At 30.6% G+C, this 13,939-nt stretch overlaps 2 protein-coding genes across 2 annotated transcripts in view; one reads left to right on the top strand and one right to left on the bottom strand.

The window, feature by feature from the left end:
* LOC125820905 (squamosa promoter-binding-like protein 8) overlaps positions 1-13,939 on the bottom strand; it is a 137,761-nt gene that overhangs the window by 89,462 nt on the left and 34,360 nt on the right. The gene's annotated exons all lie outside the window — the stretch shown is intronic.
* Positions 11,008-12,521, top strand: LOC125820840 (type III polyketide synthase A-like). Its single transcript, XM_049500280.1, is given in 3 exon segments — positions 11,008-11,170; positions 11,172-11,383; positions 11,539-12,521. Coding segments are annotated over 3 exon segments (1,335 nt in total). The 5' UTR covers positions 11,008-11,030.

The following is a 13,939-nucleotide window of genomic DNA, read 5'->3' on the forward strand; positions in this document are numbered from 1 at the left end:
AATAATTTTATTTTATTATTTTTATATAATAAATTTTATATTTTATTTTACGTTTATGTATTATTATTTTTATTATACATATTATTTTTCAGAATTAGAAAAAAAAACTAACAACAACATTTTTGCAAGATTAAAAAAAAAGAAAAAAAATAATTAAAGATTTCAACTCTAAAAAAATGTATAATATTGATTGAAAATTTGAATATGAATATTTTAATTTAATAAAAATAAAAATTTAATTTATTTTTTTGTAATAGATTTTAAACTAATTTCTTTCTATAAAATAATCTTATTATTAAAAATACATTAATACTTGTCCTTTATCGTAATTTGACTCTTAAAAACACTTTTTAAAAAAGATTAGTCAAACACAATTTCTTATAAATAAAATACTTTTCAAATAAATTAACCAAACACAAATTTTTATTTTTATTTCAAAAGCATTTTTCTGAAAAGATATTTTAAAATAAATGCTTATGAATTTCTTTTTATTTGAAAAAAAGTTATTAATGAATATCAAGTAACCACCAGTATTTAATATGGACGGGTAAGTTAATTATGATTGATCATTGATGTACTCATGAGGTCACAGTATGTAATATTTATTATTTTAGGGTGCATTATTAACTCATAAATAATTAATTATTGAAAGCTTGAATACTTGGAATAATAAGAAAAGCTCTCATTTCTTGTTTTCTTATTTCTATTGCTATCATCTTTTATATTTCTTGTCTTGTTTTACTTTAGTTTTACAACACGTTATCAGCACGAATATTCTACTATTGCAGAATTGAAGCAAAGTAAATAAAAGAAGGTAAAATAATTGTGTTTGTTTTTTCTCTCGGAAACAAGGTAAATTATTGTGGAATCTATTTTATATTTTACTTGTGAACAAGGTGAATGATTAATATTATTATTGTTGTGCATTTCTTTTTCCACCTATGACTATATATACTTTCTTTTGTATGTGAAACTTATTTTATATTTTATTTATGATTATGCTCACTGTTTTGGTTATTGCATAAGCTTTTAATTTATTTTGTTTTGTTTGTGAAATATTTTGGGTTCACATGAAAATTGAAAAAAGAGTAGTGTTAGTGAGCAATTTTATTTTAGTGTAATTGAAATTATTATTTTCTTAGTGTGCAATTGATTCTTTGATTTATAACGGTAATTCACTAGCTTAATTATTATGCACCAAACATAATACAATATAATGCTATATGTAACTCTCTGTTTTGACAAGTTTAAGATATTAGCAGATAATTTGTTGAGAATATTTTTATTGTGTTTCTTTTGTTCTATATTTATTTGTGCATGTTAACCACAAAGTCACAATATTTTTTTAAGGCTCAAAGGTGAGTCCTATTATATTTGGCTTATTATGTCATTGATTGAGGGTAAGACGAAGGATTCAAGTCCTATCACACCAAGAGGGTAATACATCGGGTGAGAGTCCTGATACATCATGATAATAAAATGGTGGATTGGGTCCCAACAAATAATGACCTAAAATGCCTTCTTAGGGTTAAGACGTTGGGTTCAAGTCCCAACGTTATATAATGACGATGTAACAATGATTGATCAAATTGATATGCTCTTGATAAAAGTGATGAAATTTGTCCAATTGATTTGCTCCATTCTTTTATGTGAATGTGGTAGCAGGACATAATGTGTCTGAAAATGACAAGTGGTTAAATGTATGAATATGAGTGTGGTAAAATGTTAACGGTCAATTGTGGTAATTAAAAGGAAGAACATTATGGGTTCTTAAGATGGTCCTTCAAATGTGAAGGTAAGTTTTGGCCATCAAAGTGGTATGAAAAGTTATTGGGCATATTGAGTTGGTGCAACCCAATTTGAAAGTTTTTAAAATCCTCCATCAAAATAAAGAAATACAAAGTGGTAGTACATTTAGAACTTTTAAAGTGATGTTGAGGTGGGTCAAATAAATTTGATAATGTCAAAGTATGACTAATAAAAACTTATGGAGCATGTTCAAATGGTTATGGTCATTTCTTGAAGAGAATGTGACTTGTGTTCGTATGGATAAGGGCATGTTCATGTATGGTTGGATGATTGCCACATCTCACCTCTACAGGAGGTTTGAGATATTGAAAAAACTTTATATTTTGACATAAATGGTCATTTCAGTCATATACTTTGAGTACTACACAAATATTGTGGTATGTTTTATTATGAACTATTGGAGGACAAAAGAAAGAAATAATTCTTTTCTATAAAGGTTATGGTCATGACTAAAATAAATGTTATTGTGTGGCAACACAAATTTGTCATTGGTTGTCAAGAAATAAGTCTTGTAGTAATATTTTAACCATGACAATAATAATAATTTTCTCCTTAAAGGAGATGGTCACCATAAGAATGGTGTTGTGAAATTTGTGGCATTACACAAAATTAATTGAAAGTTTCGGAAGGACTAATTTGTTACTATCCAGAAAATAAAATAGTTCATAATATTGAGGTTGTAGTAAATCTCAAAAGAAACTTTTTAAGTTTCAGAGGAATTGAAAAGAAACATTGTTATATTGAGACTGTAAATTATTGAAAGATTAAATATCTTCAAATTACTACAATCAAAGCGGGTTATGAATATTTACATAAAAGGTTGTTCGTCTTTCTCTTGTTTGTTGAATAAAAATATGGGCATGATGAAGGAATCACATGCAAAAGTAAACTAGAAGTTTACTAGAATAAATATAGGTCGGCATAACCGGTTGACCATTTCGGTTCAAATGTGATGCAAAAGAATTGAGAATTCATGTGGTTATATGTTGAAGATATAAAAGATTCTTCAAGAATTCTCATGTGTTGCTTGTTCTCATGATAAAATTATCATTGTACCAGCTAAGGTTGAGATTGTATCCCCTGAAATTATTTGGAACATATAAAAAGGTGAATACGGGTCCGTTCGCCTGTCATGTGGACCACTTACTGTTAGATTTAATAGATGCATCTATGGTATGGTCACATGTGCATTTGTATCAACTTACAAATTGGTTTTTGTAAGGTTATTTGCTCAAATTATTAAATTAAGAGCACAGATTCAAACTATAAAATTGTGTTGATAATACTGGTTGGTCTAGCTATAATTGGCTGTAACGTGTATGCATCAAGCCAACAAGGTTCTCCCATCACAATTGGTTCAGGGTCAGGAGCCAAATAATTTCCATCTAAAAATTTGATGTGTGCACATATGATTTTATTGCTCCACCACACACAAAGATAGATCCCCAAATAAGGTTGGGGGTAAATGTTAGATTTCCTAACATTAGGGGGAGATATGTTTAGCAACTGAAAATTATGTGTGGGGTGAATTATCTAGATTCTCGTTAAAAAAATGTGAACTTGAAGTTCAAGAGATAATTCATTTGCAAAATGTTGCAAATAATTTGCCAGATGTATTTGCTGACCCAATATTTTAATTAAGCTGCAAATGCTTTAATAAATAGTCCTTGAAGGACATAGTCTATGGTACGCCAGAAGCGTGATAGACCAATCGATTCCAAACATAAAATTCCTTGAGGAAGGAGATGAGCAAATGATCAAAATGGTTATGATAATGAGGTAAATGCTTTGAAAGAGCACTATGACATAACACTTCATAAAACCTTGGCAAAGGTTCATGTACCTGAAAATGATGAAAAATGAAGAGATCTTGATAAGTTTTGTCGTATTGGAATCGAATCAAAATAACAGTCGACTGTATCTTTGATATGAAGTAGCACTCAATGCTATAAATGGTTACGAGGATCTTAAATTCGAATCTGTCATATAATGTGGACAGTTAAATGATTGGCCAAATAAAATGCATTATTCAAGTATATTTTGTTTCACTTAGAAAAGTGATGTTTTTGAACTTATAGTTCATAGATCAAAATATATGTCAGTGAGGTACAAATGAATCATTGTGCAAAAGTATAACCGTAAGATATAAAGTATGGTTTGTGCCTCGGGGCGTAAAGGGTTTTTGCAAAAATCCTGACATTATTAAATGGAGATATATTCTCCAGCGGTGGATGCAATGAGACTTCTTTGTCTGGCAATAGATGAAATACTTGAATATGTATAATGAATGATTATTATGTCTAACTAGACGATGCAGGTTATATGAAAATCCTTCAAGGATTTAAAAGGTCTTAAAGCAATTCCATTAAGTACCCAATGATTTTGAGACTGCTTATCACATAGAAAGAATCTTTTTGATATCATGAAAATGATTTTAAAATGTCATGTATTAGTGCAATTGGTGCACTTACAGATTGTTGGTTATGCAAATGCTAGAAGATTATTCGATATACATAACGAAAGTTATGTGAAAGGATTGTCATATTATCATTTAAGTTATGACAAGCAACTAACAAAGCAAGTGACTTAACGCATAGAAGATGTGTGATTTTCTTTCAGAAGAAAAGACGAGGTTCAATAAAATTGAAATGATCAATCCCCGAGTCAAAAGTGAATTGACTATGTAGATGAAGAATATTTGTTTGATCTGCATAAAGCTCGATCGCAAATGAACTGTTTATTTACATATGGAGACACAACAATATTGTGGCATTCAAAGAATCACATTAGTAACCACTTCTTCAAATCATGCAGAAATAATATTGATCTATGAATTAAGTCGGGAGTGTGTTTGGTTGGAATCATGATCTATCATATTCAGAAAATATGTGTTTTTCTTTTGAAAAGGATATTCCAGCCACCATATACAAAAATAATATATATCTCAATTGAAGGGAGGATACAATCAAAGGATATCAGACAAAACATATTTCACCAAAAGTTTTTTTCACACATGATCTTCAACAAAATGGTGAGATAGACGTTCAAAGACCCATTCAAGTGATAATATTGTAAACTTATTCACTAAGGATTGCCAACATCAATATTTGAGAAGTTGTGATATAAGATTGGAATGCATCGTCTCCGAGATATCAAGTAAAGTTTTTATCAGGGGGAGAAAAATACGCTTTGTACTCTTTTTCTTAACCATGATTTTATCCCAATTGGGTTTTCCTGCTATGGTTTTTAACGAGGCAACATTCAAAGTATATTAAAAGATATGAGTACTCTTTTTCCTTCACTAGGATTTTTTCCTAGTAAGGTTTTAACGAGGCATATTATCTATGGACATCTAAGGGGGAGTGTTATAAAATATTATAGTGTGGATGTCCACTACACCAAGAAGTTACTCTCACCCATTATCTCCATTACTTTCCTCTATTATGAAGATAACCATAACCTCCAATTTTATAACACATTATTCTTGTAACCTTTCACTTCCATAACCTCCTCCATTATATTCATGTTAATGCCATGTTTATGACTAACCTTTTGTATGCATCTATGTTACACTATAAATAGAGGCATAATGGTTCATATTGTATACACTTGAAGATTTGAACGCCTTGAATACTATGAAGAATAAGAAAAGCTCTCATCTCTTGTTTTCCTATTTCTATTGCTATCATCTTTTATATTTCTTGTCTTGTTTTACTTTAGTTTTATAACAATTGGCATTTTTGTTTTTTAATTTTCTTAATCGAGACGCATATTATTTATTAAACAATTGTTCACGTAAAAACAAACAAAGACTTAATTACATCTTAAATTGAACATCATAACTAATCATAAACCTAAGCTCAACTAACTGGCCGATTCATAATTTAACATTTGTTTATGTATATTTATTATATAGAGATAAGCATGGGTGGATCTATATGTATGTATGGGGGTGCCACGGCACTTGGCGATCTCAGTTAAAACTTTGTATATGTATAAGAAATTCTTATAAATTTAATTTGCCACACATTGAATAAAATGGTGATAGGTGCCGTTGGCAAAAGAAACCGAATCCCACACCTGCAATGCGGGTTCGATTCTCACTCTCAACATTATTTTTTGGATTCTCAGCTCTTTTTTTTTTTTTGTCTTTTTCTTTTCCATTGGTTCTTATTTATTTGCTACTATTCTTTATTAATTCAAAGTGACTCTTTTTCTTTTTGTAATTAGTTCTTAATTTTTTTTATTTTCTCTTTCACTAATTATTGATCTCTTGATATGAGTATTATGTATGTATTCTTTATTAATTAATGAATATTGTCTTATGAACGTCATATAAATATTACTACAAATATATTTAAATTGTATTTTTTTCAAAAAACATAAGTTTTAAAAAATGATGAATATTATTATGTTAGAGTTCTTTTAATTTTATGGTTTTTCCGATCTTCACGTTCTTGATGGTAAGATGGTTGGGTTGAAACCAGTGGTGGACCCAGGATTTTCGTTCCGAAGGTTTGAAAAATAAAAGTATAAACGTGTAAATAAGCCAACAAAACAAAAATTCAAGGAAGTAGTAGTATATAATTAGTGACAGACCCTTGAATTTTTTTGGGTTTAAAACCACACTTTTAGCATGTTTTATAAAAAAAAAACTAAAAAAAAAGGTGAAAAAGGGAACTGAAACAAAAAAAAAAAACTGAAACTAAGAGAGAGAAAAATAAAATCTAACAGAGGGATTCAAACCCTCGACATAGAGCTTGATTTAAAGGGGACCTGCCGCTGGGCTATCAATTTCTCTTTGTCATTGAGGGGTTCAAAATATATATATCCACATAAATACAAAAAATTTACCTTATATATATCGTGTAATTTTTTGCCGAGGGGGTTCGGGTCAGGGGCGTAGCTACCCTTTGCCTAGGGTGTCCAATCGGATACCCTTCGTCGGAAAATTACACTGTATTTTAAAGTAAAATGATACTTTAAATGATTAAATAATACATTTTGGACACCATTAAAAAACAATAAAGTTTCTTAGCTCAGTGGTTTTAGTCGTGCGCGGGTTCAAATACCCCAAATATGTTATTTGACTTTTGATTTTTTTTTCATTAAAAATTTAAACAAAATTTAAAAGTAATTATTTAACTTAAAGTTGATAAGCAAATTCGATTTATTTATTTATTCCATAAAACTACTAAAAGTGAAAAGTCTCCATATGTAATTTCTTTTAATATAACTCGTTTGATTCTACTCTTTATTTTTCATTTCTTGTTGTTAGTCATCAGAAGTTCGTGAAATCTTGAAGCATAAAAGTAATTTCATCTAAACTGAATTTTCTCTCTTTCTTTTCTTTGTCTGTTCACTTTCTATCAAATAAACGTGAACATTAAAGCTAAATATTATCTAGTTTGATTTTTAAATTTTTGATATATTTTTTTAATTAAAAAAATTAATCATTAATGTTACGTAGTTTGATTTACAAAATTTAAGTGTACTCATTCATATAATTATTTTTAATAGCTATTAAATTTTTGGACATCCTTCCTAAAATTCTGGCTACGCCACTGGTTCGGGTGAATCCCCTGGAACCCATGTGGGTTCGCCCCTGGTTGAAACAAATTTTTATTCTTTCTCTACTATATATATGCAACAACACATAAAGACAATGAAGTATGAATATATTAAGTTAACACTATTAGATGGTTTATACAAATTTGAATTTTAATATGGAATTTTCCCCCCTGAGAATAAGGCCTCTAATTCCAAAAAAAAAAACTAAATTGTTTAGTTATCTCTAATATCAGAATGTCTAAAAGAAAATATTACTAACATGCATGTTTAATCAATTTGTTTTATAAAAATTGAAAAAGATAAATAACCTGAATTGTAACCCAAAATTAAAGGAACCGACCCGTTTATCTTACTTGGGCGATGTGGCACCCACGACCTCCAAATCCTAAATTCGCCTCTAGAGATAAGTGTCAAAAACACATCTAAACTATCTCTTTTTTCTGAGTTTCATACATAAACTCTCACTTATTAGTTTGAGAAATACACATCAGTGGTGTGTGTAATGCACTATCTCTTTTATTTGAAAAAAACGTTGACACATGACATTCAACATAGATAAATTATTCCATCTTGACAAAAATTAAATAATTAACTATAAATATTAATTAAAAATTAAATATTAAAGTATTATTATCCCAAAACAAATATTTTTCTTACTCCACCACTCCTCCTTGTACCCCCCCCCCCCCCCCAAACAATCCCCTGTCCATTTATTTTTTAAATTTTTTTTTATATATGTATATATCTAACACAAAACGAAAAAAAAATTGGAAGCAGAGGATTAGGTGGAGTGGGTAGAATTATTTTTTTAAGAAATAAAACAATATCTAAATTAGTATTTGGGGGGGGGGGGGGTTAAAAAAACTAAATACTTTTATAAAATAAATTTAAACAGAAAAAAAAACTAAAACCATGGGCAGGGGGTTGGAGGGTACGGTGAGAGGAAGTGATGGAGTGAGGTAAGAAAAATATTTTACATTTCATTTTATAAAAAGAAGGAAAGTATTTTTGGGATAATAATTTTCTAATCTTTAATTTTAACTAAATACTAAAAATTTATTTAATTTTTGTCAAGGTGGAATAATTTGTCCATGTGAAATGTGATGTGACAATTTTTAAAATAAAAGAGAGAGTGTATTACACACCATGATGAGAGAGTTATAAGAGAGATATGTGTGTTTCTCAAACTAATAAGTGATAGTTTAGATATGAAACTTACACTTTCAATAGTTTAGGTAAGAAACTCAAAAAAAATAGGGATGATTCAGATGTGGTTCTAACACTTATGTCTATTATATATACATACTTACATGCATATAACTAATATATTAAAATGTATTATTTAAAACAAACTAAATAATATAATATGATACATCATGAATTACATGTAACAAATATCCAACAAGCTGTTGAATTGTGATAATAAGCAAGTCACGGTTACACAAAAGTTTATGTACACTACTGATTCCTTGGTGTCATGAACGAACTTTTGCTCGAGATCTCAAAATTCGAGCTCTGGCATATGGAAAATGAATTATTTTGATAAGGAACACTAAAATTCATTATAGTAAACCTTTTGTGTTGTGAATCTAAATTAATTTTAATTCACACATAAAATGTTTTTTTTTTTAAATGGTTGGTCAAGTACCACCTGTATTTGATATGGATGGGTAATTACGTTAACTACGATTGATGTGCTCATTCATTAGGTCATGATATATTATACTATTTATTATTTTAGGGTGCATTATTAACTTGAGTACTAAAGAGTTAATTGAGGAAAAAATGATTGAGCATTGATTAAGCTTAAATATTAGTACATGTCTATTCAACTAATGATCACTGATCAGCAAGATATGCTTAAATATGATTGATAATTATCGTACATATATATCACGTCAAACAACAAATAATTTAGCATCAAGTGTATTAATTTATCGTGAACAACTTAAATGTGGTTTGTTTTTTAATATTATTTGTTTGATCTACTCATATTTAATAATCATATTTATCTTGGCGGAAATCTCCCCTTATTAAAATTTGAGAAAATTTTGCAAATATCATTATAATAAATTTAATTAGGCTCTTTAGCTATATTTTGTATATTTACATGCGGTAGCTATAATTTAAGATGTTATGGACGACCTTATTTGTATAATCCGCGTGTATGTATATATAATTCTCGTGTATTTATATAATTGAGTTATTTGAATAGAAAAAGTTTGTTCAATTTCAATTAGGGGATTTAGCAGGTTCCACAGTGGAAAGAATGTAGAGAACTGACCCAAATAACTGAAATGTGTCTATCATGAAAAAGAGCGTGAATACAAATGTTGTAGGGCTTGTAGGCGTCCACCAAATGTTACAATGACTGCAGATGCACACCGGGATCATAGGGGAATGGATTTAAGGCACATTGATCACTGGTCGTGAAATCAAAATGACATACATATATTTAAATGATCTCCTTGAAATCATCCACAACCATGAAATAATTAATAACAGTCTGCAGACCCATGAATTGTGGTAGGCATAATAGAACAGGGATCGAATGGAAATTCTAATTTGAATTAAGTTGGTGGAAATTGATACGGGGAGAATGGAAGTTTAGTGGGATCGATTTTCATTTAAGTGAGCAATTATACCATTGCTGGAACTACAAGCTGAGAGCATACAAGAGAGTGCAAACAACATTTCGTCAAACATGACAAGGTTACTGGAATCACACATAACTGTGGAAATTGTGTGAAACCTTTTATCGAACACCTTGGTTTCAGGTTTTACGACATCGTGCTTCACTGAATTGGCAACTTTCATGTCAACATCCCTAAAAGGTATTTCAGCGAACACCTTGTAGGCGGATATTCCTGAGATCTCCTCTAATTTTCCACCACTCATACAGAGTATTCCATCGTTCAAACCAAATGGGAAGTCGAGGAAAACACATTCCTGAAGCGAGGTTTGAATGCAATCATCAACAGTCTCTCTGAATTAGAGGCCACTAAATCATCGAAGAAAAGAGTGGATTCGCCAAAAGACAAGGCAGGATCCCCTTTATCGTCATCATATAAAACTATAATTTTATATAGTAAATACTTATTACAGGAATTTTTTCTAAAAAAGGATTAAATTACTTCAATGTTTTCTATTGCTTTTGCATGAAAATATGTTAGGAGACGGGCCTCACTAGAAGGGCCCAACACGAGCAGCATGGGCCACTCTGTATTATATCGTATTAGTCCAATCCATTTTATTGGTGATTGTTCTAGAGCACTCTGAATTCGCGAATTTTTGATATTACAATTTTTGTTATATTGCGATATCAGATACATGCTAAGCAGATAAATTAACTATGATTATAGCTAGTAATTTCTAAAAGAAAATAAGCAATGAATATCTTGAAATGAAAATAAGAAGACAACAAAAAATATTTATACAATTATAACATTTGAAAAATATATGACTTAAGTGGAAAATCTTGAACAACACAAGAAAATTAGAAAAAGGAAAAAAACAGGTGAAAGAAGGGAAAAAGATTGCTTTCGTATTATTTATATCTTCACACAAATTAAACCATCTACAAGAACTCAATCATGAAATATCTAAAATCTACCTCATTGTTAAAGCATGTACTATTTTTAAATTTAGTCATGCCAATAGTTCTCTCAACACAATTAAACCAACTTTTCTCCAAACAACAAATTTATCTCACCATTTATACATCTTCATCCAACATGTTTGTAACAATCTCATACAAAAGATTTCAATCTTAAAGTCACATACTCTTAGAACAATATGTCTCACAACAACAAGAATGTTAATGGTGCATCTAACCACTTTTTTCAACCATCACGACGCGTTCCTACTCCGGGAAAAGCCACTATTCTTGCCATGGGAAAGGCTCTTCCTCCACAACTCGTCCCTCAGGATTGCTTGGTTGAAGGCTACATGCGCGACACCAATTGTAAAGATTTGAGAATTAAGGAGAAATTGGAGCGCCTTTGTAAGCAAAAATTTACTTCTATTAATGCATGCTACATGCTTTTAACTTATATATCATGAAATTATACAACATGTTGTAGCAGGTAAACTGTCTTATTTACCTATAGTGTATTTTAACATGTTGCAACAGATAAACTATCCTGTTTTTGAATGTAGGCAAAACTACTACTGTGAAGACAAGATACACAGTGATGTCCAACGAAATTTTGGAAAAGTATCCAGAACTAGCAACTGAAGGCACACCAACAATAAATCAAAGGCTAGAAATTGCGAATCCAGCAGTTGTTGAAATGGCAAAAGAAGCAAGTTTAGTTTGTATCAAGGAATGGGGAAGAACAGTTGATGAAATCACTCACATTGTTTATGTTTCATCAAGCGAAATACGCTTACCAGGAGGTGATCTTCATCTCTCAACTGAGCTTGGATTGAGGAGTGACGTTGGACGCGTAATGCTCTACTTTTTAGGATGTTATGGTGGTGTTACAGGGCTTAGAGTGGCCAAAGATATAGCTGAAAACAATCCAGGAAGCAGAGTTTTGTTAACAACTTCTGAAACTACAATACTTGGTTTTAGGCCACCTAATAACGCTAGACCATACGATCTAGTTGGTGCTGCACTTTTCGGTGATGGAGCTGCTGCTGTCATAATTGGAACAGAACCAATTGTTGGAACAGAGTCCCCTTTCATTGAGCTGAATTTCGCGATGCAACAATTCTTACCAGGGACAAAGAATGTGATCGATGGACGACTTACTGATGAAGGGATAAACTTCAAATTAGGTAGAGACCTTCCTGAGAAAATTCAGGACAATATTGAAGAATTTTGCAAGAAATTGATAGCGAAGAATGATGAATTGAAGGGAAGTAATTACAACGACTTGTTTTGGGCTGTTCATCCCGGTGGACCGGCTATACTAGACAGATTGGAGAAGACAATGAAGTTACAAAATGAGAAATTGAATTGTAGCAGAAAGGCATTGATGGATTTTGGTAATGTGAGTAGCAATACTATTTTTTATGTGATTGAGAATATGAGGGAAGAGATGAAGAATAAGAAAGATGGTGGTGAAGAATGGGGACTTGCATTAGCATTTGGTCCTGGCATTACTTTTGAAGGCATACTCCTTAGGAGTCTCTAATTTAAATCTCATGTTATAAGGTTATTTATTTTCTTTCTAACTGTCTTTTAAGACGGTGTTTTCACTTTTTTTCATTTTTATGTGAAGCTAAGAATAAGAAAGACATGAGTTTCATAACTCATGCAATTTTATGTTGTTGGAAATATGGAAGAACATTATTCATGGAGAAAGGATGTTAAATTTGTTTAATAATAGTGTGAACAATGTTTACATGTTTGTTAAGATTTACCATTTATATTTATATATGTTCTATATAAATAGTTCACTAGCTATACGACTTAAATATACAAAAAGTTGAACTCTTTAAATTAACATACTAACTCTTTTGTTTTCTATTTTATTTGTATCTATTATAATTAATGTCTCTTTTATTCTTTTGGAAGTATTATTCAATAAGAAAAAATAATTTTGTGGAAAAAAAAGAAGTAAATTTGAAAAACTAGTTATGATTAGAACTTACAGAAATCCCACTAGTTTAAGCGCTAACTACTTAAATTCGCACTAGTTTGTAATATCATGAAATTTTACCAGATTTTGGATTTCGGATACATGTATGTGACGCGTCCAGATACATCCAAATACATGTATCTCGAATACATGAGGTCAAAGTTATGTGTAATTTGTTCTAGATACACAATATCCAAGTGGATTCGCATGTATCTGACTCTCTCGCCTCTCTCATCTCTTGCTCGCCACTCTCTCTCTCTTTGTATATGGTATCCCAGTATTAGATACTCTAGTGTGATTCACATGTATCTAGGGATTGACTTGCCTCTCTCCTTCTCTCACTCGTCTCTCCTTATTTTAGTGTATCTGGTATCAAAAATACAGTCTCTCTCCTTCTCTTGCTCGTCTCTCCTTATTTTAGTGTATCTGGTAGCAAAAATATAGTCTCTTCTCGCTCACCTCTCCTTATTTACATATATCTGACTTGAAATCTGATGTAAAATTATTAATTAATAAGAAAATATTTAATTATTTCAAACTATTAGAAAAATTTGTAAATACGATAGGAATGTTTGTCTAATTAGGTTGTTTTTCTTCTTTATTTTTGTCGTTGAAAAACTAGTTGGATCAAATTCCTATGTGGCCCAGCCCAAAAATAGGGCGGTGCACGATCTTCATTTCCGCTAAGCATAACCGTCAACCCCCCGTCGTTTTCTTCGTATAATCTCTATACGACGACGTTTCAAAAGAATTTTGGTCGTCTTTCTCTTCAATGGAGTGTTCGTTAACTTTGGTATTACTTTGCAATTAAGTAATTTACCCTTTCTCTATCATTCTCGAAGCCTCTAATTTACAATTTTTATATTTTTGGTAAAAGAAAAAATTAAAAAAATCGTTTTTTCAGAATCGTAAAATTGCCGAAGCTCATTTCAATCTCTTCTGCTGATTGAATTAGTAGTTTTTTGAAGGTA

This window comes from Solanum verrucosum, unplaced genomic scaffold (assembly GCF_900185275.1).
Source record: "Solanum verrucosum unplaced genomic scaffold, falcon-dt-bn FXZP01000020.1, whole genome shotgun sequence".
In the NCBI taxonomy this organism is placed as follows: domain Eukaryota; kingdom Viridiplantae; phylum Streptophyta; class Magnoliopsida; order Solanales; family Solanaceae; genus Solanum; species Solanum verrucosum.